General features: G+C 45.7%; 2 protein-coding genes and 1 long non-coding RNA gene across 7 annotated transcripts; 1 reads left to right on the top strand and 2 right to left on the bottom strand.

The window, feature by feature from the left end:
- Window positions 1–8,274: 8,274 nt before the first annotated feature.
- On the top strand, window positions 8,275–11,630 carry LOC127295358 (E3 ubiquitin-protein ligase At3g02290). Its single transcript, XM_051325299.2, has 4 exons — window positions 8,275–8,535; window positions 9,062–9,467; window positions 9,861–9,970; window positions 11,262–11,630. The coding sequence occupies exons 1-4, from the start codon at window positions 8,416–8,418 to the stop codon at window positions 11,286–11,288; spliced, it is 663 nt and encodes a 220-aa protein (XP_051181259.1). The 5' UTR covers window positions 8,275–8,415; the 3' UTR covers window positions 11,289–11,630.
- An 877-nt stretch (window positions 11,631–12,507) lies between these two features.
- LOC127295357 (BTB/POZ and MATH domain-containing protein 2) lies at window positions 12,508–13,584 on the bottom strand. Its single transcript, XM_051325298.2, has one exon. The coding sequence runs from the start codon at window positions 13,582–13,584 to the stop codon at window positions 12,508–12,510; it is 1,077 nt and encodes a 358-aa protein (XP_051181258.1).
- Window positions 13,585–19,130: 5,546 nt separating this feature from the next.
- Window positions 19,131–23,924, bottom strand: LOC127295359 (uncharacterized). 5 transcript variants are annotated; one of them, XR_007847733.2, is made up of 3 exons: window positions 22,320–23,799; window positions 21,175–22,207; window positions 19,131–19,442 (listed from the first exon to the last, which is right to left on the bottom strand). It is a non-coding gene; the product is annotated as an uncharacterized lncRNA (long non-coding RNA). The 5 variants fall into 5 exon arrangements; XR_007847732.2 differs by having other exon boundaries at window positions 19,131–21,222; window positions 21,303–22,207; window positions 22,320–23,798; XR_007847731.2 differs by having other exon boundaries at window positions 19,131–22,207; window positions 22,320–22,520; window positions 22,599–23,778.
- Window positions 23,925–24,329: the final 405 nt, after the last annotated feature.

Raw genomic sequence — 24,329 nt, 5'->3', positions numbered from 1 at the left:
AAAATATCAATTTCCTCTCAAGAAAGGTATGGAACACTTCCCTAGAAAGAGAATGAAGTTACCTTTTGATTCTATTATTAGAACAAATTATGATGTTGACACTTCGTCTCTTGATAATACTTGATACACACTTTCTGCGCCTAGCTGAAAGGCGTTAAAGAAAAGCGCTTATGGGAGACAACCCATGTTTTTACCTACAGTACTTGGTTTTTATTTTGTGTCTTGGAAGTTGTTTACTACTGTAGCAACCTCTCCTTATCTTAGTTTAGTGTTTTGTTGTGCCAAGTAAAGTCGTTGATAGAAAAGTTCATACTAGATTTGGATTACTGCGCAGAAACAGATTTCTTTGCTGTCACGAATCTGGGCTGTTTTCTCTGTAGGTAACTCATAAAATTATGCCAATTTACGTGAGTGATCCTCAGATATGTACGCAACTTTCATTCAATTTGAGCATTTTCATTTGAGCAAGTCTGGTGCCTCGATAAAATTCGTCAATACGAACTGTTCTATTTTGACAGATTCTGCCTTTTATTTCGCATTGCCTCTTTTGCTATGTTGGATGAATTTCTTTGATCCATTAATGTTCAGTAGCTTTATGCAATGTCCAGAAGTGTTAAGAATGATTGTGTCACCTCTGAACATGTTAATTTTTATTGTCACTAACCCTCTAATGAGTTGTTCTAAGTTTGGTGTGGAGGAAGTTTTCAATGATCAAGAGAGGGAGATGATACAATATGATCAAGGAGAGTGAAAGCTCTAAGCTTGGGGATGCCCCGGTGGTTCACCCCTGCATATATCAAGAAGACTCAAGCGTCTAAGCTTGGGGATGCCCAAGGCATCCCCTTCTTCATCGACAACATTATCAGGTTCCTCCCCTGAAACTATATTTTTATTCCATCACATCTTATGTGCTTTGCTTGGAGCGTCGGTTTGTTTTTGTTTTTGTTTTGTTTGAATAAAATGGATCCTAGCATTCACTTTGTGGGAGAGAGACACGCTCCTCTGTAGCATATGGACAAGTATGTCCTTAGTTTCTACTCATAGTATTCATGGCGAAGTTTCTTCTTCGTTAAATTGTTATATGGTTGGAATTGGAAAATGATACATGTAGTAATTGCTATAAATGTCTTGGGTAATGTGATACTTGGCAATTGTTGTGCTCATGTTTAAGCTCTTGCATCATATACTTTGCACCCATTAATGAAGAAATACATAGAGCATGCTAAAATTTGGTTTGCATATTTGGTCTCTCTAAGGTCTAGATAATTTCTAGTATTGAGTTTGAACAACAAGGAAGACGGTGTAGAGTCTTATAATATTTACAATATGTCTTTTATGTGAGTTTTGCTGCACCAGTTCATCCTTGTGTTTGTTTCAAATAAACCTTGCTAGCCTAAACCTTGTATCGAGAGGGATTACCTCTCATGCATCCAAAATACTTGAGCCAACCACTATGCCATTTGTGTCCACCATACCTACCTACTACATGGTATTTTCCGCCATTCCAAAGTAAATTGCTTGAGTGCTACCTTTAAAATTCCATCATTCACCTTTGCAATATATAGCTCATGGGACAAATAGCTTAAAAACTATTGTGGTATTGAATATGTACTTATGCACTTTATCTCTTATTAAGTTGCTTGTTGTGCGATAACCATGTTCACTGGGGACGCCATCAACTATTCTTTGTTGAATTTCATGTGAGTTGCTATGCATGTTCGTCTTGTCTGAAGTAAGAGCGATCTACCACCTTATGGTTAAGCATGCATATTGTTAGAGAAGAACATTGGGCCGCTAACTAAAGCCATGATCCATGGTGGAAGTTTCAGTTTTGGACATATATCCTCAATCTCATATGAGAAAATTATTAATTGTTGTTACATGCTTATGCATAAAAGAGGAGTCCACTATCTGTTGTCTATGTTGTCCCGGTATGGATGTCTAAGTTGAGAATAATCAATAGCGAGAAATCCAATGCGAGCTTTCTCCTTAGACCTTTGTACAGGCGGCATAGAGGTACCCCTTTGTGACACTTGGTTAAAACATGTGCATTGTGATGATCCGGTAGTCCAAGCTAATTAGGACAAGGTGCGGGCACTATTAGTATACTATGCATGAGGCTTGCAACTTGTAAGATATAATTTACATGATACATATGCTTTATTACTACCGTTGACAAAATTGTTTCATGTTTTCAAAATCAAAGCTCTAGCACAAATATATCAATCGATGCTTTTCCTCTATGGAGGACCATTCTTTTACTTTCATTGTTGAGTCAGTTTACCTATTTCTCTCCACCTCAAGAAGCAAACACTTGTGTGAACTGTGCATTGATTCCTACATACTTACTTATTGCACTTATTATATTACTCTATGTTGACAATATCCATGAGATATACATGTTATGAGTTGAAAGCAACCGCTGAAACTTAATCTTCCTTTGTGTTGCTTCAATGCTTTTACTATGAATTATTGCTTTATGAGTTAACTCTTATGCAAGACTTATTGATGTTGTCTTGAAGTACTATTCATGAAAAGTCTTTGCTTTATGATTCACTTGTTTACTCATGTCATATACATTGTTTTGATCGCTGCATTCACTACATATGCTTTACAAATAGTATGATCAAGGTTATGATGGCATGTCACTCCAGAAATTATCTTTGTTATCGTTTTACCTGCTCGGAATGACGTAACTAAGCTTGGGGATGCTGATACGTCTCCAACGTATCGATAATTTCTTATGTTCCATGCCACATTATTGATGTTATCTACATGTTTTATGCACACTTTATGTCATATTCGTGCATTTTCTGGAACTAACCTATTAACAAGATGCCGAAGTGCCGATTCTTTGTTTTCTGCTGTTTTTGGTTTCAGAAATCCTAGTAACGAAATATTCTCGGAATTGGACGAAATCAACGCCCAGGGTCCTATTTTGCCACGAAGCTTCCAGAAGTCCGAAGAGGAGACGGAGTGGGGCCACGAGGTGGCCACACCCTAGGGCGGCGCGGCCCCCCCCTTGGCCGCGCGGCCCTGTGGTGTGGGCCCCTCGTGCCGCCTCCTGACCTACCCTTCCGCCTACTTAAAGCCTCCGTCGCGAAACCCCCAATACCGAGAGCCACGATACGGAAAACCTTCCAGAGACGCCGCCGCCGCCGATCCCATCTCGGGGGATTCAGGAGATCGCCTCCGGCACCCTGTCGGAGAGGGGAATCATCTCCCGGAGGACTCTACGCCGCCATGGTCGCCTCCGGAGTGATGTGTGAGTAGTCTACCCCTGGACTATGGGTCCATAGCAGTAGCTAGATGGTTGTCTTCTCCCCATTGTGCTTAATTGTCGGATCTTGTGAGCTGCCTAACATGATCAAGATCATCTATCTGTAATTCTATATGTTGCGTTTGTTGGGATCCGATGAATAGAGAATACTTGTTATGTTGATTATCAAAGTTATGTCTATGTGTTGTTTATGATCTTGCATGCTCTCCGTTATTAGTAGATGCTCTGGCCAAGTTGATGCTAGTAACTCCAAGAGGGAGTATTTATGCTCGATAGTGGGTTCATGTCTCCGTGAATCTGGAGGGGTGATAAGAACCTCTAAGGTTATGGATGTGTTGTTGCCACTAGGGATAAAACATTGGTGCTATGTTCAAGGATGTAGTCACTAATTACATTACACGCAATACTTAATGCAATTGTCTGTTGTTAGCAACTTAATCTTTGGAGGGGTTCGGATGATAACCTGAAGGTGGACTTTTTAGGCATAGATGCATGCTGGATAGCGGTCTATGTACTTTGTCGTAATGCCCAATTAAATCTCACAATACTCATCATAATATGTATGTGCATGGTCATGCCCTCTTTATTTGTCAATTGCCCAACTGTAATTTGTTCACCCAACATGCTGTTTATCTTATGAAAGAGACACCTCTAGTGAACTGTGGACCCCGGTCTAATTCTCTATACTGAAATACAATCTACTGCAATACAGTTCTACTGTTTTCTGCAAACAATCATCTTCCACACAATACGGTTAATCCTTTGTTACAGCAAGCCGGTGAGATTGACAACCTCACTGTTTCGTTGGGGCAAAGTACTTTGGTTGTGTTGTGCAGGTTCCACGTTGGCGCCGGAATCCCTGGTGTTGCGCCGCACTACATCCCGCCGCCATCAACCTTCAACGTGCTTCTTGGCTCCTCCTGGTTCGATAAACCTTGGTTTCTTTCTGAGGGAAAACTTGCTGCTGTGCGCATCATACCTTCCTCTTGGGGTTCCCAACGAACGTGTGAGTTACACGCCATCAGGGTACCACAAGGGGAGCAAAGCAGACAGTTCTTAACATCCTGGGTATACCGAGGGAGTCTAGAAATGAAAGATACCTAGGTCTGCCGGTCCACTTGGGTGCATTCAAAGCAAAGGAGTTTGAATATTTGAAGGAGAGAATTTGGCAATGTATACAAGGTTGGAAGGAAAAACTCCCGTCTAAAGCAGGGAAAGAGATTCTAATCAAAGCAATAGCACAGGCGATCCCCACATATGCGATGTCTTGCTTTGACCTGACGAAAGCATTCTGTGATGAAGTTAGTGCCATGATATGTCACTTCTGGTGGGATCAACAGGAGGGTAAGAATAAATGCCATTGGGTAAGTTGGGAATGTCTTACCAGGGCGAAGCGAGAGGGAGGGCTGGGGTTCAGAGACCTCCATGTCTTTAATCTAGCCATGCTTGCCAGACAGAGCTAGAGATTGCTTCAGAACCCAGACTCGTTATGTTGTGTAGTGCTAAAAGCTATGTATTTCCCGGAATGCTCGATTCTGGAGGCCACACCCAAACCAGGAATGTCTTACACCTGGCGTAGTATTCTGCAAGGACTTCGATTGTTGAAAGAAGGAGTGGTTTGGAGAGTTGGAAATGGAGAGAATATCAAGGTTTGGAGTGACCCATGGATTCCGAGGGGTGTGACACGAAGGCCACGGACGCCGGATGTCTTGGGAGAGGATCTGAAGGTGGAGGACTTGATCGATCCCACGTCTAACCAATGGGATTTGGAGGTGCTACAAGGCCTGTTCCGTGAGGAGGATGTGCAAGATATTATGAAAATCCCAATTCGTGGCGGTATGGAGGATAATGTGGCGTGGCACCCAGACAAGAAAGGGGTGTTCTCTATGAAGTCGACGTACCACCTTGGCATGAGCCTGAAAAAACAAAAGAGTGGTGTAGCATCGACATCCTCAGCAATGCAGGAGATGGAGCCGCTATGGAAGAAGCTATGGAGCATAAAACTCCCGGGGCGGGTCAAAATATTCTTGTGGAGGCTGGCACGGAATAGCTTACCGACCCGGATGAATATCAGTAGAAAGAGGATTGATCTAGATACCAAGTGTCCCATGTGTTACCGATTGAATGAGGATGGGGGACATCTGTTTTTGAAATGTAAGAGTGTGAAGCAGGTGTGGAGAACCTTGATGCTTGAAGATGTCGGTCTGTCCCTATTGCAAGCGAGTAATCCAATGGAGGTTTTGACGCACGTGCTTGGACTACAAAGCCAAAGAAGGAAAATTGTGCTTGTATTGCTCTGGGACTGGTGGACAACAAGAAATAAAGCAAATGCAGGAAAATTGGTGAGAACGACGGACCAGGTCTGCCATACTATCCAGAAGCATTGGCGAGAGTTTGATACGGAAGGGGAGAGGGTGATGTCCGAGACGCCAACGTTAAGGAATACTGACCACTTAAGCTCAGGGTGGAAGAAGCCGATGGAGAATTTCACTAAGGTGAATTTTGATGCGGCTTTCCATCAGTCAACTGAAGCTGGAGCCTGGGGTTTTGTGGCGCGAACGGACGAGGGGGAATTCATAGCAGCAGCAGCAGGGAAACTGAGACACCTGCATGACGCTCTGCAAGCTGAAACGGAGGCATGTGTAGCGGCAACGGAGGGAGCTGCTGCCCTGGGCATGCACAGGGTTATTTTTGAGTCCGACTCACAGGTCCTGGTGAATGCCCTGAACTCATCTAGTCATGATCTGGCGACGATTGGTGTCCTGCTACGGGAGATTAGAAGCAATTGCATTACGGTTTGTTTGGATGTTTGCTTTCGGGCTTGGTATTAGGCATTGGTATCTTGCAGGCCCGAATATCCCGAATTCAGAGCGTTTGGATGGCCTAGATATTCATGCGATATATTCGGGCTTAATATTGAGGTCGCGAGAGTTGGCCTACCGAGCCCGCTCCCGAATACAGAGGCCAGGACCTAAACATTGCTATGCATTCGCTCCTCCCCTCGTCTTCCCCGTATGTGGCTCGTCTAGCCCCCAACCCCCTCGACTGAAGTCGAGTTGCGCCCGACCTAAGGATCGACGGCGACGCAGGTACCACCGCCGCCCATCCCGCCCTCCTCCTCCGGCACGAGCACGGCGCTGTATTCCTGCCCCGCCGCGCTCCCCCTGCGAGTTTCCCTCCCCTCCAGCTCCACCCTCTCATGGCTGTCTTTACAGCACCTCCACCCCGAGCCCCCGCGTTCGGCACAGCTTCGTTGCCGCAGCCCGCTGCCCCTGCCGCTTCCAAGCACCGGCGGCCGGCCTCCCTTCTACCCTCTTCCCTGTCGCCGTGCTCTCTCCCCCACACAGGCTCAGGCTCGATCTCACTACTCACTTGTGTGCAACACACGCGGGTGAGTTGAAGAAGATGACCGGCAATCTACACCCTGGTCTATCCATGTTAGAGATAAGATAACTGAAACCGTGTAATACACAATATTTTATCCTATGTTACTATTTGACTTATGTATCCTCTCCTGTAACGTCTCCTATTGATGATATAAATTGAAGAGAAAAATCTTATGATTTCCATCAAGTTGAATCGCATCAATACTTTGTCAATCTATTCTCTGCAAAAACTAGATACAAATTAGTATGGATGTGCTTTGGATGTGAGTGTGATGTTGCTTATGAGAGTGATATGAAATTGTTTGTAAAATGAACTTGTAAAAAATGATTGTGAGAGTGTGTATGTTTCTATTTGTCGAACTGATACGTGTAATGGGTTGCAAAATTGCATTTATAAACAGTATAATGATCAAAGTCCCATATAACTGAAATACCTCACTTTAAACATCCAAACAACATTTTGGTATTCGACTTCAGTATAATATATGGATTCCAATATCTACACATCCAAACAGAAATATTGACATTCGGTCTTAATATCAATATCCTGGCTATTGGACATTCAACCCAATGCAATGCCAAGCCTCCCAATGCAAACATCCAAACAGAGCGTTAGAGACTTTGATGCATTTGAATTTTCGTTTGGTAATTGTAATAAAGTTGCCCATAGCCTGGCAAAACATGGCGTCGAGATAGAGGACGAGTGTGTGGGGTGGGCGGAGGATCCGCCTCAGGTTGTATCGGAATTGTTGGCCAGCGATCTTGCTGCGCTTTCTGGTTAATGGAATACCCATTTTCCCGTAAAAAAAAAACTCTATCATTGTTTTTTTCCTCCTTCCTATGAAGGAGGTTGATTGTACATACCTTCATACGGAAGAATTTGTCCCTATTAAACGTCTTGCTGAATATGCCACCGGCTGCCTTATTAACATCATTTAAAATTAGCATGTGTATTAATGTGTGATTGCATATCACAATCTTTACCAAGTTTGCGATGGGTATATCTAGCCGCGGAAAGCTTTACGTTTTGCTCTGCGCAGCTGGTGACGCGAGGAGAGATCATCCCCCACCTCCGGAGGGACGCGTGCCATCCCCGACCTCCGTCGCTACCCCCACCTCCACCTTCCCCTTCGATTCTCTTCCAGAAAAGTCTCTCCCCTCCCCCTCAATCCCCTTCGCCCCCTCTTCCTCTCCCCGCCTCGCCGAAACCCAGACCTCCTGCCACCTCCGAGCCAAGAACCCCCTCCCTCCTCCCCCGATCCCTCCTCTTCACGCGCCTGAAGCGGCGGCCGGATGCGATTCCTTCCCTCGGCGGCAAAGAATCCCTAGCCTGCTCCGATTATCGGCTCGCCGCGGACAATCGAATTCTGCCGGACATCTCTTCTCCGATATCCATCGGTACCCAGTCGACCACACCATACCCACGGGACTACCCTATCCAAGGTACCCTGGACGACTAATGCTACTCCTAGTACCCCATCTTCTTTCCGGCAAAATAATAATTCTGCCAGAGTCCAGTTCAATTATCCGATTGGACAAAATATTTCTCAGTAATAGTACGGTTGATTTCTCCGGCACGGTCTGATTTGCTTCCGTTGATAGGTATCGTTTCGAGGAGCCCTGCCCCCGGAGTAGCCAAGAAACAGGCTCTGCTCCTACCTTTGAGGAGTTGGTAACCTGTCGGCGGCTGTTGGCTGCCCCTGTCTTGGCGCCAGAAGGTCTTTTCAGGCATAACTTTGGTGGGGGGTCATGGGTGCTTTCTGCTCATGTTTGCAGGCCGATTACTCGGACCACCATGGCAACCAGGCTTCCGGTGCGTTTAGGAACTGCATGTGTCTCAGGTGTTTTACCCAGCAGCTCATCAATGCCGTAAGTTTCAGTCCCCGTTTCTTGATTGCCTTAGGGTTGGTCTGACAAAGATTAGCTTGTATGGCTGACTTCTAATTGATCACCTTTATTTTCTTGCGGGTGAAGTACATATCTTTATGTTCTCTGTTAAGCAAGAACCGGTGTGGTATGATTTGGTGGTACATGCAAAAATGGGTTAGCATTTGAATATGGTATAGTTAGACTGATTCGATGCTAACAATGTCCTCTTCTGTTGGATTACCTCAAGTCCTGGGCAACATATTATATACTCTACTAACACAAGAAAGAACGGGCCAACAAGAAACTAGCTAATTCACTACTGTCGCCTTGTCTATATTTAACCCACACTTCTCTACGGTAACTGGCCTTTTGTGGCGACTCCAAACAAAAAAAAACATGCTACAAACTGTTTCTTGTTCACCTGCCTGCTCAAGTTTTTTTCTTATCTCTCTTACTGACTTCAACAAAAAAAGAAGATCTTATACAGGTATAAAATCATTACATCGTTTATCTCATTTTTTCGCAGTACACTGTTTTATTCCGAGTTGGAACGGTCCACGCAGTTTCACAAGCTATAGAAGCCACCCCTATTGATTCATCTGAAAGTTCGTTCGATACTTATCGTTCTCCTCCAAGACCACTGCCATATGATGATCCTAGATTCTCCCCTCCTCTGCGTGACTGGTTTGCGTCAAGGCATGATGCTTCAAGCCATTCACCAGAAGAATCAGAACCACTCAGAGCTGATTTCGATGAGGAAATGGAAACAATGAGTTCAGTAGACAAGCCAAGTAAAACAAATTATGACACAAAAATGAAAAGAGGCAGCTCTGCTTATGGGGATAAGCTCTCCCGAAAGGAATCTGGAAATTACTATACCTATTTCTCTCCGTCTGCTGAAGATGAAGATGTCTGCCCAACATGTCTTGAAGGTAATGTTCACCAGTTCTTTTTAGTAAAATTAGCCTATTAGGAAGATGTCTGCACTAAATTTTGCACAACTAATTAGTTCCAGAGTGTTAAGCAAGAGTGGAAGTAGCACATCAGTGAAATAATAAGTATTAGTTATGTTTATTGCACAACTAAATGACAATAGAACACTTTACCTTTTCCATGTTTAACTTATGTTGCACTAATTTTATTTCTTGGGCAACTCAAATCTTACTGTACTTACATTCCATACATGCCGCATTGCTACATTGTGAAAACATGAGGGATGATGAACAGATTCTCAAGACTTTCAGAAATTTATGTTATATCATGTTACGTGGAAATGTACTCTCATATCAAATAATCTGATAGACCATTACGTGTCTAATTTGCAGATTATACTTCAGAGAATCCTAGGATAGTAATGCAGTGCTCACATCATTTCCATCTTGGCTGTATTTATGAGTGGATGGAAAGAAGTGAGGCATGCCCAGTTTGTGGAAAGGTAACCCGATTTACCACTTTATCCCCATGATTTGTTAGTATGATTCCCATATGCTTTACACTTTGTTTTACCTTGAAATCAGTAGTCTGTATTTACTTTGGAACAGTGTAGGTTGTTACATGTTTTGTATTTTAGTCATCTTAGATTCTGTATTTTTGTGTTTCAATAGGGCAGGACTTTAATAACATTATACAATGATTGCGATGCAGCATTTGCTTGTTCGCTGCATGTTGTTCAAAAGTGCGGAACTTGATTTATTAGTACAGTTTTAGCGTGGCGCTCAGTATAAAAAAAACCCGCCCAATCTAGTGATTAGGCCGTTTAGTCGCTACTGGATAGGTAGCTGGTTCGCTGATTAACTGATTAATTGGACGATTCACTTGTTAGTCGCTAATCTCCAGCTGACGGAGCAGTTACTAATAAACGCTCAACATTGGTGGTGCTATACTTTGTTCTACTATGAGATTTTAGTCAATTTGTGTTGGAACGGTGTAGACGTTGCAGGAAGCATGATTGCAATTTAATTATTTTAGGTGATGTATTGTGTGCTTAAATAGGGTGGGCCTCTAATTGCATCATGCAACTTATTGCATTGCAACATTTTTACTTGTTTGTTACTTTCAGCTCCAGCACAAGCACTGCCATATCTGCACACACATGTGGTAACCCTTTTTAAAATTTTCAACACATGATATGATATACAATTTCATAAAATTAACCTACTAATAAATGTAGTTTATTTTTCACCATTCACCAAAAATATTTAGTTGACGCTGAAAGGACCTTAGGGCTATACTGTCCTGATTACAGATTTACACCTGGAGGCTAAAGCAGCTATATCACTGTAACATTGGTTGCAGGAAATGCCATATTGCCACTGCCAATGAAGCGTTGAGATTATTCTTCCTTGTTATTAGATATGTTATTAATCTCCCCCTGCATCGAAATGCCTGAAAACATGGCAGCTGATAGTCTGAGACTCCTCAGTTCGTTGATATCCTCTTAACCCAATGCCTTTTGGGTGTGCGAGATCTTCCTGTAGGCCTTGTTTATACTCATAACAATGATACAATGACTTTTAAACCTCTTCGGGTTGGAGGATTGCCAACAATGTTTGTCAGCAACTTGTGTGGCTTAGTAAGCTGGGTTTGTCATCTTGGATTTAATGTAGTAAAAACTTCTGTTAAATGTGTATTGCTGTCATCGCTATCAATTTCATTGCTATTGCATCACAGTAAGTTTTCGGTGTACTGAATCTCATTGATCTTTTCTTCGCCGTGATCCTCTGCAGAAAATGGAGTTCAACGAGACGACTTAGACCTCACGGTGGAGTCAGTGTCTTGGATTAACGTCTGGTAAGATAACCTGAAAATACAGGTATCTGGTCCTGCAAATACTCTGTAAATAGACCCTATAAGTATTGAATCAGCAACATGCTCTATTTAGGGATACTGGAATCCTCGATATGTCGGAACGGTGCATACAAACATTCTTTTTTAGTTTTCTTTAAAATGGCCGGCAGGGGAAGCTTTTTTCCTCTTGGTTTATCTGCGCCTCTGCGCTGTTGCGACATGCTTTCATTTTCTGGTGATAGTGTCACTGGAAGGCTGTAAATTGATGGTATTTGTGAATATAAAAGTCATGAAATTACATCGTTCTAGGGGACCTTCTTGGTTCTTGCAATGCATTTTAGCTCCATATCATGTTACATTGGCTTGCATCTATGACAACATGCTAACCGTTCTCAACTTAACAAGAAAGGAGAGAGCATACTGGTAGTACTATCGTTTTTCATCATTAAGAATGTCATGTAACAGCAGATGACTCAGGCGAATATCACATTTTTTACGTCACTCTGAAACTAGTTACAAAATCTGTTGGCAAATTGATTGCAAAGTATTATAACCAAGTTAGGACAAATCAATTCGCCCATGAATTCCAGGACGATTGAATTATTGAAGTATTGTATAGGATAGACTTACATCTCTTATCACAAGCCCAAAATATGTAGCTTGATATTGACAAAGCACAGCATGAGTTATTCTGGAAATTCTGAAATGCAAAGGCTTTGCGACCAAATGGATCAACTGGATGTTTTCTGGTTTTCCACTGATTGTAACTGCAGAAGGATAGTCAGCCAAGGAGATACTGTTTTCACCCAAATCATTTTGGTTAAAGCAATGTAACAACTAAAAACAAGCAATGTATAGCAACTAAAAAAGACACATATCCTATATCCTCAAAATGCTGGGATACTGGAACACCACCATGTTGTAAAAATCCAAAATTCCAGTTCCCAGTTAAACTAGATTGTATTGTCAGCTTAAATTTTTTTGAGAAAGAATAAACAAAAGTATCTCACAGCTTAAAAAACAAAACCTTGTTCTTAGACTTACTGTAGTAATTGACACACGATTCTAAATAAATGTATAGTTGCATAGTCACTTCTCCGGATTTTGCATAGTCACTTCTAAAAAATAAAAAATACTAGAAATATTTACATAAATCTCTGGATTTTGCCTTCCTACCGGAAGAGTTCAGGGAGCAAGCTTGGCAAGCAGCTCCTCTATAACAGAGGGGCAGCTGCTTCTCAGGTGCTGATACCCGTCAGATGCCATGACTGCCTTCAAGTTGCCGGGAGAAGTGAGGAACTTGAAGCACTCCTTCTTGAGGGCGTCGCACCCATGCTGCTCAGCCAGCGTCAATGTAGTCGCAGCCGTTCTCTTGCATATGTTGTTGCACAGCTTCTCCTCGCAGATGAGCTTTAGTCTCTCCAGGTTGTACCTGTCTGCCGCTACAAGCAGATGCTGACACATGGCTGCGGTGTCGTCCTCGTCCAGCTCGGGCAGGGAGTCGGTGTAGATGAAGTGTAGAAGAACCTTGAACACATTGACATCCATGTCATCGATCTGTACATGGGATGCGATGTTCTCCTTCATCGGACCAAGAAGCTCCGCCTTGAAGACTGATGACCGGGCCGCAAGAATGCACCTGTGTGCAGGGAATGACGCGGCACCGACCTCGAAAGTAACATCAGTGGCCTCGCCGGCCAAGAGTAACTGGCCAAGATGCCGGTGCATGTTGGATGGTGGCACGACCAAAGGCGGGGGGATAGGCTCAGTGAAGATCTCCTTCATCACGGTGACCTCGCACCTGATTCTGAAAACATCATCTCTTAGGCAAAGTGATTTCTCCAAGACTTTCCGTTCGATGAGATCGAAGCCCCATGTTTCTTTGTGGGAGAAGATGTGTATCTGGCTGCTCCGTCTGCTGTGCGATGGCACTGGTTGGCTATCTTGGTCAAGCAAACTGAACTTGAATTCTGCTCTGACTTTGTTGGCGTTGCTGTGGTGGAGACCCAGAAAAGTAGATATATAATCGGCGCTATCCGAGGTCTCACCGTCGGGGTAGTAATATAGACACCAGCCATGGCCTCCGACCTCGAACGTCTCGGACTTGATGAATACGCCATTGCCGAGTCCCTTTGTGCGGGAGTAGCCGTCGATCTTGACGACGTGTGACCCAGACACGGGCGGCGGTGCGACGATGGCCGACGTGGTGTTGCCGCGGCTGAAGAGGTTACGGACGGAAGGCAGGCATGAGGCTACCCCCATTGTTATTGTTACCGTGCTTATGGAACTTTAGTTTTTGCTGCGTACGATGGGCAGAGCGAACTCTCGGAGGAACCTAGTAGGACTATCGTCGATTGGCATAGCTATATAGGCGATAAGTATACAGGCACGGGGACTTGTACAAACATTAGTTGGATTCGGTTTCGTCAAGGTCTCCCTACATCTATACTACTCCGAATAATACAAACTAAGGTGAACTCCTGAGGAGATGTAAGATGCCGACCCTTTGGGCATGCGATCGAATTTATGACATCAGTCCGAGACGGATTAAGGGCGCCTTTGGTACTCGCACCCACTTTGGATCTCCTGTGGGCTTGGGGATCGCATCAAGTTCAAAACGAGCTTCAAGAGGAAAATGCATTTCAGCAGTTCCTCCCGGGGCAAGCACACCAATGCTTTAAGCTCCGTGATGGACACGACATGGAGGGAGTCCAGCTAACCAATCAACCATTTTTGGTTTCACGGGGGCCTGCCTAGAGGATGTGGGATCTACCAAACGCGTCCCAAGTGATTGGGCACACTTTTTTCTCGCTTCGTGCTCTGGATCTGTATGGTTCCAAGGACTAGGTGGAGGCACCACGCAGGTCCGAGATTTGCACGTTGTTCACCTTCTTAGTATGAAACTTCCAGTCACATCGATCAAGAGAGTCCCGTAGCACGGAATGAGAAAGTATGCCTGTGTTTGGTAGGTTACACACTGTCCAGCCAGATCCCGAGGAGATAAAATTGGCATGATTGGTTGCCTCGGCTCACTCCGCATTGTGGCTAGCATGAACGTTACAACACATCGAGGTTAGGCTAGCTGGGAATGGCTGAATCGACAGTTTTCGTGGAGAAGGCCTAGCGGAGCGCAAAACTGCCCCCACGTTGCCAACGGTTGCACACGTTGGGAAGCGAGGGAGACGCCCCATCACAATGATGGAGGAAGTAAGCATCATCACCACAATGGAAATGGCCACCATCACAATGGCCATAAGAGCTATCATCACCCTAACTATGGAAAGGGAAATTGCAGCCACAATGGAATCAACAATGACTCTAACCACAACAATGGTCATAACCACAACAACGGCTGCCGTTCTGGGAAGAGAGATGTCAGTCAAGTTGAATGCTTCAAGTGGGAAGATGGGACATTATGCCAATGAATGTCCTGAGAAGGAGTCTAAGGAAGGTAAGAAGGCCGAAGAGGCAAGGAAGCCGAACCCGTTCCAGAAGGGACATGTTAACCACGTCAATGTGGAGGAACTATATGATGAACCCTATGCAGTAATCAGTACGTTCCTGCTTAACAACTCCTCAGCACTTGTCCTATTTGATACTGGTGCATCACATTTATTCATTTGAAGAGCATTTGTGGATAAGAATAAACTACCCACTAAAACAGTAGGGTGCCCTCTTAGAGTAAGCTCCCCAGGGGGAGAGATGTTAGTAAGAGCATCCCCACTCGTTGGCGCTCCCCACGCCCAAATCCGGCGAAATTTTCGTCCGGATTGGAGGAAGATTTGGCGTGGGGAGGAGTAGTTTCCCAGCCGCGTGCCCAGACGAAGACGACGATGCGAGTTTGAAAAACGGAAACTTGATAAACTTCGGCTAAATTCGGGCAAATATAGACTAAATGTAATGATATTTAGACTAAAACGGGCGGAGTTAATACATAGAGGCCGAATTCGACTATGTTTCGAATTCGGCTAGGGGAATTCAAATGCTAATTTTAAAACACGGCGCTCTACATGCCCAAACGGCGGTAGAACACCGTGTAGTCGTCGCCGCCGTCGTCGCCGCTGTCGTCGGAGCCGTCGTCCTCGACCTTCGGCACCTTCGGTGGCGCGGCTGTGGCCGCCCTGGCCGGCGTCTCCCCACCCGGGGATGGCTTGTACCATTCGTCGTCCGAGGACTCGAGGTCGACGACGGGGCAACGACGCCGGATGGAGGCGTCGCAGACGGCGGTAGCGCGCGGCGTCGGCGGCGGCGGTTGGAGTGGCGCGCGCGGCGAGTTGGCGTGCGGCGGCCGTGTCCATCGGCCGCCGCTGCTGCTCCGCCTCCTCGCGCTCCCACCGGCGCTGGACCACGCCAGGGCGGCGTCCTCGGGAGGGTGTTGTCGGCGGGCACCAGGTCGTTGAGCGACACTGGCGATCGCCTCCGCCACGGCGGCGTCCTCCGCGCGCTTCGCCTCCTCCTCGGCGAGCCTGTTTGCGGCGGCGGCCGCGGCGTCCTCCTTTTTCGCCGCCTTCCTCTTCCGCCCAGGCTGGGAGGGTTGGTCGCGGATGACGAGGGCGCCGCTGCTGCGCCCTCTGGTCGGTGGCGGAGACGCCGACTCCTTCTTGACGCGCACCGGTGTCGAAGGCGACGTCGCCTCCTCCCTCTTCACCGGCGCCAAGGATGACCTCGGCGCCGATCCGGAAGACGACGAGCTGGCAGCCATGCGCCGTGGCTGCCAGACGTTCCCCCGGCAGCGGCTCGCCGATGCCCTCGATGGAGGGGGCATCGTGAGCACCGGGAAGTTTCCGCCCTCGATGTGATCGAGGACGGCCTCGAGTGTCCGGCCCGGCGCGCTCCACCAACGTCGGCGGCCCGCGGCGTTGTTGCGCGGAGGCGGAGGCGGCGGGCCGTCGTAGGAGGCGAGCTCCCGCTCCCACCGCCGCAGGAAGTACGAGTTCCACGCCGTGTAGTTGTCGGGGTGGTGGCGTGGCTCGGCGCGCTCCTCATCCGTCAAGGTCATCCGCGCCTCCTCGATGGCGACGTCGAGGGCGTGGCCATGAGGCGGCGGCGGGATTGGTACGCCGCCAGCACTAAGCCGCCACCCGCCGCCGGGAGGCCTCGTGTCCGGCGGGCAGGGGTACCCCGCCTGGTGGAGGAGGTGCCCCACCCACGCGTGGAGCGACCGGCGGGGGAAGCCGTTGTTGGCTGCGCCGTCGTCGTCGTAGAACGCCATCGGGAGAGCAGAGGGAGAGTGGAGGGAGAGTGGAGCACGGGGTACGCCTCGCGGCGAGCGGACCGGCGTATATAGGCGCGGCTGGCGCTGGTGATTAATGCCGCGTGGAATGCGACGCGTCCGCGGCGAGCTGACCGGCGGCAGCCTTTAGTGCGCGTGGAAGACGATGCGTGCGCGGAAGACGACGACATTAACTCGCCGCGTGGCCGGCGAATGCAGACCGGCGGCAGGCTTTTACAGCGCGCGGAAGACGATGCGATGAGGACGACGATTGGTTTCTCTCGCCGACAAGTTGGGGCCACCAGACGCGCGGGAAGTTTCCTCGGTGTTTCCCGCGCTTTCGTTTCGTCCGGAGTCCCCGAGCGCTCCCCGGGGGGCCGGGGATGGCGTGGGATCGCCGGATGAATTTATGCCCAAATCCGGACGAAAACGAGGAACCGGGGGCGCGACTGGGCCAAATTACGCCGTCCGGATGGAAAAAACGTCGTTCGGGGGCCTCGTCGGGGAGACGAGTGGAGATGCTCTAAGTGCTGGATGCAGACACTGACCCTAGAAATTGGAAAGCATAAGTTCCCAATCGACTTGATAATATTGGAATCCCAAGGGTTAGATGTAATCCTGGGAATGGATTGGATGACCGCCTATGGAGGCATAATAGATTGTACAAAGAAAACGAGATGTTAGTAAGTGCTGGATGCAGACTGACCCTAGAAATTGGAAAGCATAAGTTCCCAATCGACTTGATAATATTGGAATCCCAAGGGTTAGATGTAATCCTGGGAATGGATTGGATGACCGCCTATGGAGGCATAATAGATTGTACAAAGAAAACTGTTACACTCACAACCCCAGAAAAGAAACGAATCCGTTTCAACTCAACCTTTGAGCTTAAAGGTAGTAAGGTCAACTCTCTTAAGGGGGTTAGTCTAGAGGATGTACCCGTTGTGAGAGAATATCCGGATGTCTTCCCGGAAGAGTTGCCTGGACTGCCACCTGATAGAGATGTTGAGTTTCTCATTGAACTTTTGCCCGGTACTGGACCCATAGCCAAGAGACCATACAAGATGGATGTTGATGAACTAAAGGAGCTCAAGAAGCAGCTTAAGGAGCAAATTGAGAAAGGATTTATTCGACCTAGTTCATCATCTTGGGGAGCACCCCTACTATTTGTTGAGAAGAAAGACTCTAGCAAAAGATTAGTGATGGACTACCGTTCGTTAAATGAGATGTCGATTAAAAACAAGTATCCATTGCCCAATATCAATGACTTGTTCGACCAATTGAACGGAGCAAAGGTATTCTCCAAGATAGATCTTCGATCGGGTTACTTCCAATTGAAAATCCGGAACAAGGATATACCTAAGACCTTATTCACAATTAGATACGGTCTGTATGAGTATACCGTTATGCCCTTTGGACTAACTAATGCTCCGGCATATTTCATGACCATGATGAACAAGGTGTTCATGGAATATTTGGATAAATTCGTGGTGGTATTCATCGATGATATATTGATATATTCAAAAGATGATACACTACTGGCCAGGTGCGCCACTGATAACATGGCTAGCGGTGAAACACCTTTTTTCTGGTGCGCCACTGCTAGTATAGTGGTGTGCCACTGCAAGTCATTTTACGGCTAGGCCTTTTTCTAGTAGTGGGGGAGGATATGCAAGTCGCTCGACCGTCGAGGAAACATGGGGGGGAGGGCGGGGGGGGGGGGGGGGGGGGGTGATTTTTCCTCCTCGCTCGGCTATATATGTGCTGCTAACCATTTTAGGGTTTCGACTAGAGCGGCGCCACATATTTACTCCTCTAATGTTTTTTTGTACTTCTACTAGAGATGCTCTTAGTTGCTAGATTCCTTGTTAGATGTAGTCATGGAAGTGTTAAATGTTGTCATTGCAGTACATATGGCAGTGGTATGGCAAGCATGGTGGTCACCATGCCATGGCGTGGTGATCACTACGTTGGTATTGACATGTGACCACCGTTCTTGCATTGACAAGTAAGTCATTAACAATGCAGTGATCACCACGTCCATGGGGCACCGTGCTGGGTATTCTATCGAACACGAGCTAGACGTCAAACACGCAGTCGTACTTTGGTGTCGTCAGAGGCTGCGGGAGCGGGATCAGTACAGTGCAGGTGACCACCTTAATGGAACCTGTACATAACAATAGTTTCTCACAATTTTGAATTTTTGATGTCAGTTTTAAAACTTTATAGTGTCTTATGTCATGAAAAATGATTTGGCTCAAATACATGCTGGAAAATAAGCAGTACGCCACCGCTAAGGAGCGGGTCAGTGCCGGGATGTACCCACCCAGACTCATTGCAGGATGCGCCCCGACGGGTGGCCACGTCGTGGACGGCGTCTAAAACGCAGTCGTACTATGATGCCGCGAGAGGCTGCGAGAGCGGGATCAGTACGGCGTGTGTGACCACCTTAATGAAACACTAGATTTTGATGCGCGCCTTGGCGCGCGACCCCGGTATTTCGTACCGGTGATCATTTTGTAATAAACTTCATAATAAGTTGAGAAAAACACTATGTTAGCATTATACAAATCGGTAATATTTAGGAGTAGGTCAATTAAAGGTGAATAGTAAGCAGTTTCCATAGACATTAAAAAGTACATCTCACACAATATGAATCCATTATCCAAGGATAGAAAATCAACTTCAACAAATAATTTTAGTTGAGACTAAGTAATCAATTTTCTATGAATGATTGTACAATTGTAATATGGATCTTGTTCAGGATATATATAGTAGAGCTCTATCCTTATTTGCACCAGAAAGTCCATAGGAATATGTAAAGTTGCAATATGGATTTTTGTTGGCGCACGACCCCCCGTCTTTTGTCTCGCCGCTCAGCAGGTGGACTCAACATCGAGCAATCCCACTGCATTGACGACCACTCATCAGGAAAAACAATGGTTGGCCTTGAAGTACAAAAAAATGTCAAGCATAAATCGCCTAGTTATTTCTGATATTTTTCACTTCAGGCCAAAAATGGTATTTAATGAGCTCGTGAAAGATAAGATCAATTTATATTTTTTCAAGATTGATCGCATACAGTGTAAGAAAATATCAATGGGGTCTGCAGATAGAATACATCTTCCATACACCATTATTACTTTGCACAAAATTAAACATTGTCCACATCGGAGTGCGTCTTTACACCATCCGTATTTCACATGATCAATTGTTGGGTAGATGAAATTTTGAGATAAGTATAGTATCAAGATGAAAACGTAAGGTCAGTAGATAAAAGCTGAAAGCTCTGTAATAATCATTTGCTAACTAAATGTAGAGAAAATTATGAGGGGCACTAACCTTATGCAGGTTAAGAACTAACACATTAGTATTCACTTAGATGGTAAACTGATCCTAATTTTAAGTGGCATGTATATTCTGCCAACACATGAGAGTCTTACTACCATAATAGCATAGTCGATGGCTAGAGCACCATCACATAAACAACCATCACTTAAGGAGGCATAGGCTATTTCACACAATAAAATAAATGCCAGGGAGAAACGCAGATAGCCATTTAATTATAAATACTGAGCCTTAGGGAGGAAAAGCTCTAACCACCCTCGGCACATTCTACAGCAGGAATAAATATCACACAAGTTAAACTATCCTATTGGTGCATGCCCCATGTAAATGTAAATATATTTTTCACCCTGAAATCATGTAAAAAAATGCCGCTGACCGTTGCTCCAACTTGCGTGCTAATGTGACTGTCGAGGGATATGGGCAAAAGGGGTTGTAGGACCTGACAGCAAAAATTCTATAAAGCTAAATAGATGGATGAGGTCATGACACAATACTTTTAAATCTATAAAGCAAAAATTCTATAAATCTAAAGGGAGAACAACTTATCACATGAAACCACAACTACAAGGCATGAAGTTGTGCAGCCAAATCTCCCATGTCTCCTTTCACAACAATATCAAAAGCCAGGGTCTATCTCATTCGAAACATTTAGTGATGAATGTTCATCTGGACATAGAAACTGTTGCTCCCCCAGTGTGTTATAACTTAAAGAACAGGACCTGGCAGTTCAGCACTTTAACAGAAGTACCATTTTAGTATCAGGATAAATACAACTTCACAAATTGCTAGTAGTTCCAAACCTTGGTTAAAAGCAAAATGATTCTTGGGCTGGATTAAGAAATCAAAACTTGCAACAGTTCACCTAGGCCCGCATGACCAAGAGGCAGGAGAAAAAGGGTAAGCCCAAAACAAACCATGCATGTCTCGTTGATTGCGGATTTGAGTAATGCAAGATATACCAGTTGGTAGCTAATGCCACACAGAGAATTGTATGCACTCCTCGTTTAATAATGCAAAAGATGTGTACCATAATATATGCTAACTACATATGATCAGTTCCTGAAATATTAATAAAAGCAGCAACTCTAAAAAAATATTTAGTAGCAACCTAAGTACCTAACTAAGTTTTGATATCTGAGCCCGACTACATGCCTAAACCAGGCTACATGTTGCAGCAAAGAAAAATAAATAAAGGGCTCCTGCGTATGATTCAATTCTAAAGTAAAATTAACGAAGAACCAAATACAAATAGTAGTAGCTACAACCTTCAGGAAGATGTAAAACACCATTACCTTAATACATGGAAAGTTACATGCTCCAGAAACAATAGTACAGTGAAGCTGTAAATGAAAATGTAAATTCGAATTAATATTTGACATGAACTATCCCTGGAAGATGCAAGATTTAAAATTAGTACTACCTCAAAATATTTATGCGGCATGGGAAAATGCATAAGGCTAGCACGGAAGTTAACCCACAGAGAAAGAAGTTGATAATAGCTGCCCTTTCCTTCTCTATGTAAGAAATACAAAGAATGGAAGAAAGGTCCAAAGCAATTGTTTGTCTTGCATTGCTGCAATCAAACCAAAATCAAGTATTAAAGGCTGTTGAAACACCTCTTTTCTTGGTAGCCTAGCTCCCAAAGCTGTTTCAGTCCCTGCCCATAATTCAGCACATAAGGCAGACCTTGAACCAAGGTTATACATAGATCCTTTGATCTCCACGGCAATCTCAGACTATACCACCGGCAGCAGCTCTAGAGGCACAGGGCGAAGAGTAAGCATCTAACTGAAGTTTTACAACTTGGAAAGATGGCCCAGCCAATGTTAATACACAATGCTAAAAGGCTAACATGGACCAATATCCTTTTTGATCGTTCAAGCTAGTTTGAATACAAAGAAAAAATGTTCATCACAGCTCACTGATTAGGCCACAGGAATAAAAGAATGATACTTACTGTTAAAAGACAATCGAAAGACACAGCCTACCACTGCAAAATTAGCATAGCTTCTCGCACCCCCTTCCATCTCTATGCATACAACTCGATATAATAGGCCAATAAACAAACTACGATTCAATGCAAGAACTAAATAATTTCAGAGTATAAAAGATAAACCACATGAAACAAAATAAAGGAAAACACCTTCAGCAGCGAATCGATAATGGCTCACCTTGGTTCAACGTATTCATAGGATTGACATCACAGTTTCGCTTTGCCACGGTGAATGACAGAGATAGCCACATATGGAAATCAGAGTAGCTCGGGCCTGCATTTTCTGACCTGATACTTGGTGACTCGCAGTGGTAGTGTTTCTTCATGAGCTGCTGCAAGCAAAATTAGATGTTGAGAGAGAGAACCTGCATGCCATTGCTCTGTTTGCCGACGCCCTCGACAATGAACAGTAGCAGGAAAACAAGAGGAGAGAACGACAATAACCTTGCTGTATGTGGCGGCAGGCTGAGCAGCGGTTGTTGATCTCGCAAAATTGAGACGAGCGATGATGGCACGGGTGGCTCGGCATTGTCTGGCAACAATCAGAAGCAAAATAGTCGCACGCTCCGCAGGATCGTGCGCCAAGGAGCACCATAACTCCAGCCTCGTCGGTTCCATCCATTGCTATAAGATTTAATTGATTACCTGGAATACTCACGGGGAAGCACATCAATAGCAGAAGAGTCTTTGGAAGGATTTCTAAATAGGCTTGAGATAAACTACCTCATTAGTCATTAGAGCAATTAGGTTGGCTACACATGCATGACTCGTGTAGTATGAAAGTAGAATGTGGCTTAGATGATTTCTAGTGTATAGAGGAGGCACCAAACCACTGGTGATTAGGAGTGAAATCGAGCACTCTTACAGTACAACAGAAGTGCACATCCTAAACCAATAGTAAAAGCAGACTAATAAAAAGTATTCACCTATTCAAAGTTCACAGAAGTAGAAACAATAGTGATGAGCCACTGAAAGAAATACTTGTTTAGCAATGACAATAGATAATGAATGAAATCAATTCTGGTCTTCCATCCCTCAATTCATTCATCACTGAGACGGAGCTTTAGATAGATGAAATAAAGAAACAAAAAGAGAAGAAAGACTTGATGGAGACAGAGGTCAAAGAAACAAACAACCCAGCAGAAAAGACCAAAAGGAAGCAGAGGAATCAAATCCCCAACGAATAAAATCCCCACCGGTCAACCAGGCCACTACCTCACCAAATCCATGGCGAAGGACCTTCATTGTGGAAAAACCAGGTGGGATCGATGGAACAGATGGTGAGCACGGCGAGGCGGCGGCGGATCTGGGGGAAGAGGTGAGAGAGAGGAGTCAAGGGAAGCTGAGAGAGAGGAAAAGCAAAACGTGAGATGGGCGAGCTGGGTAGTCTTCAACTACCGCCACGACGGCTCCCGCACTGGGTGCTGCTCCACGTCGCGCAAGTCTTCCACGCCGCCGACGAGGGGGTGATCCACTTCCTCGCCGTCCAGGCGACCAGAAACCCTAGCGCATTGGGCACGCCGTGCTGGACGGAGCAGGAGCGCTCGATGGCGGAGCAGTGCGCCGAGGTGCTCGGTGGCGGAGGCGTGGTTGGCGGAGAAGACGGTGGGGCGGCTGGGTCTTGTACTGGGGGCGAAGGGCATGGGAGGATGCGGGACGATGCGGGAATGAGAGGAGGTTTGGACGATGCGGGATTGGATGAAAGGATGTCCGGCGGCGGTGCAAAGGAGGACACCGTGGGGAAGAAGAGGAGCGCGAGGTGGCGGCGGGACTGGAGCGCGGGGCGAGGTGGCGGCGAGGCGAGGTGGCGGCGGGGCGAGGAGTACCGACCAGCCCGTTCCCGGTTGGATAGGGCTTGATGGGAGGGGCGCGAGGGGAGAGGAGGACGTGGGAGGCGGGTGAGAGCGGAGCGATGGAACGGGCCGCGCGGGCTCGTCACCTGACCCATGGATAAAATGCGGAACCGAGCGAGGGCTTGGCTGCCCTGGACGAAATCGACGGCGGAGATCGCGCCACGTCAGCTCGATCTGACGGCCGAAAATCCAAACGCCTGTGAGAGCCCCTATGGGGGGCATCATATACACCTTTAGATGTACTACATAACAATAGTTTCTCACAATTTTGAATTGTTTGTCAGTTTTAAAATTTTACAGTGCCCTACTTATGTCATGAAAAAAGATTGGACACAAATACATGCCGGAAAATAAGCGGGTGTTACTATTTCTCAGTCGACTGAGAACTAATTTCGTGCTCAATCAGATGATGTCATTAAATCTCAGTTGCAACGAGTTGCAACTCATAACTAGCACGAATCACAATAAAAATTAATGGTGTAGAACTTGACTGAGCAAGAAGTTAGTTTAAATCCCTTTCTTTAAGACATTATGTAGCACGAAGTTAGTTTTTTTTTTTAGTTTTCACCGGGGGCGAGCGCAAAGGCTCACCACCTGAATG

Source organism: Lolium perenne, chromosome 4 (genome assembly GCF_019359855.2).
Source record: "Lolium perenne isolate Kyuss_39 chromosome 4, Kyuss_2.0, whole genome shotgun sequence".
NCBI classification, from domain to species: Eukaryota; Viridiplantae; Streptophyta; class Magnoliopsida; order Poales; family Poaceae; genus Lolium; species Lolium perenne.
Note: the sequence above shows the minus strand (reverse complement) of the source record. Positions and strands in the feature narration are given on the sequence as shown.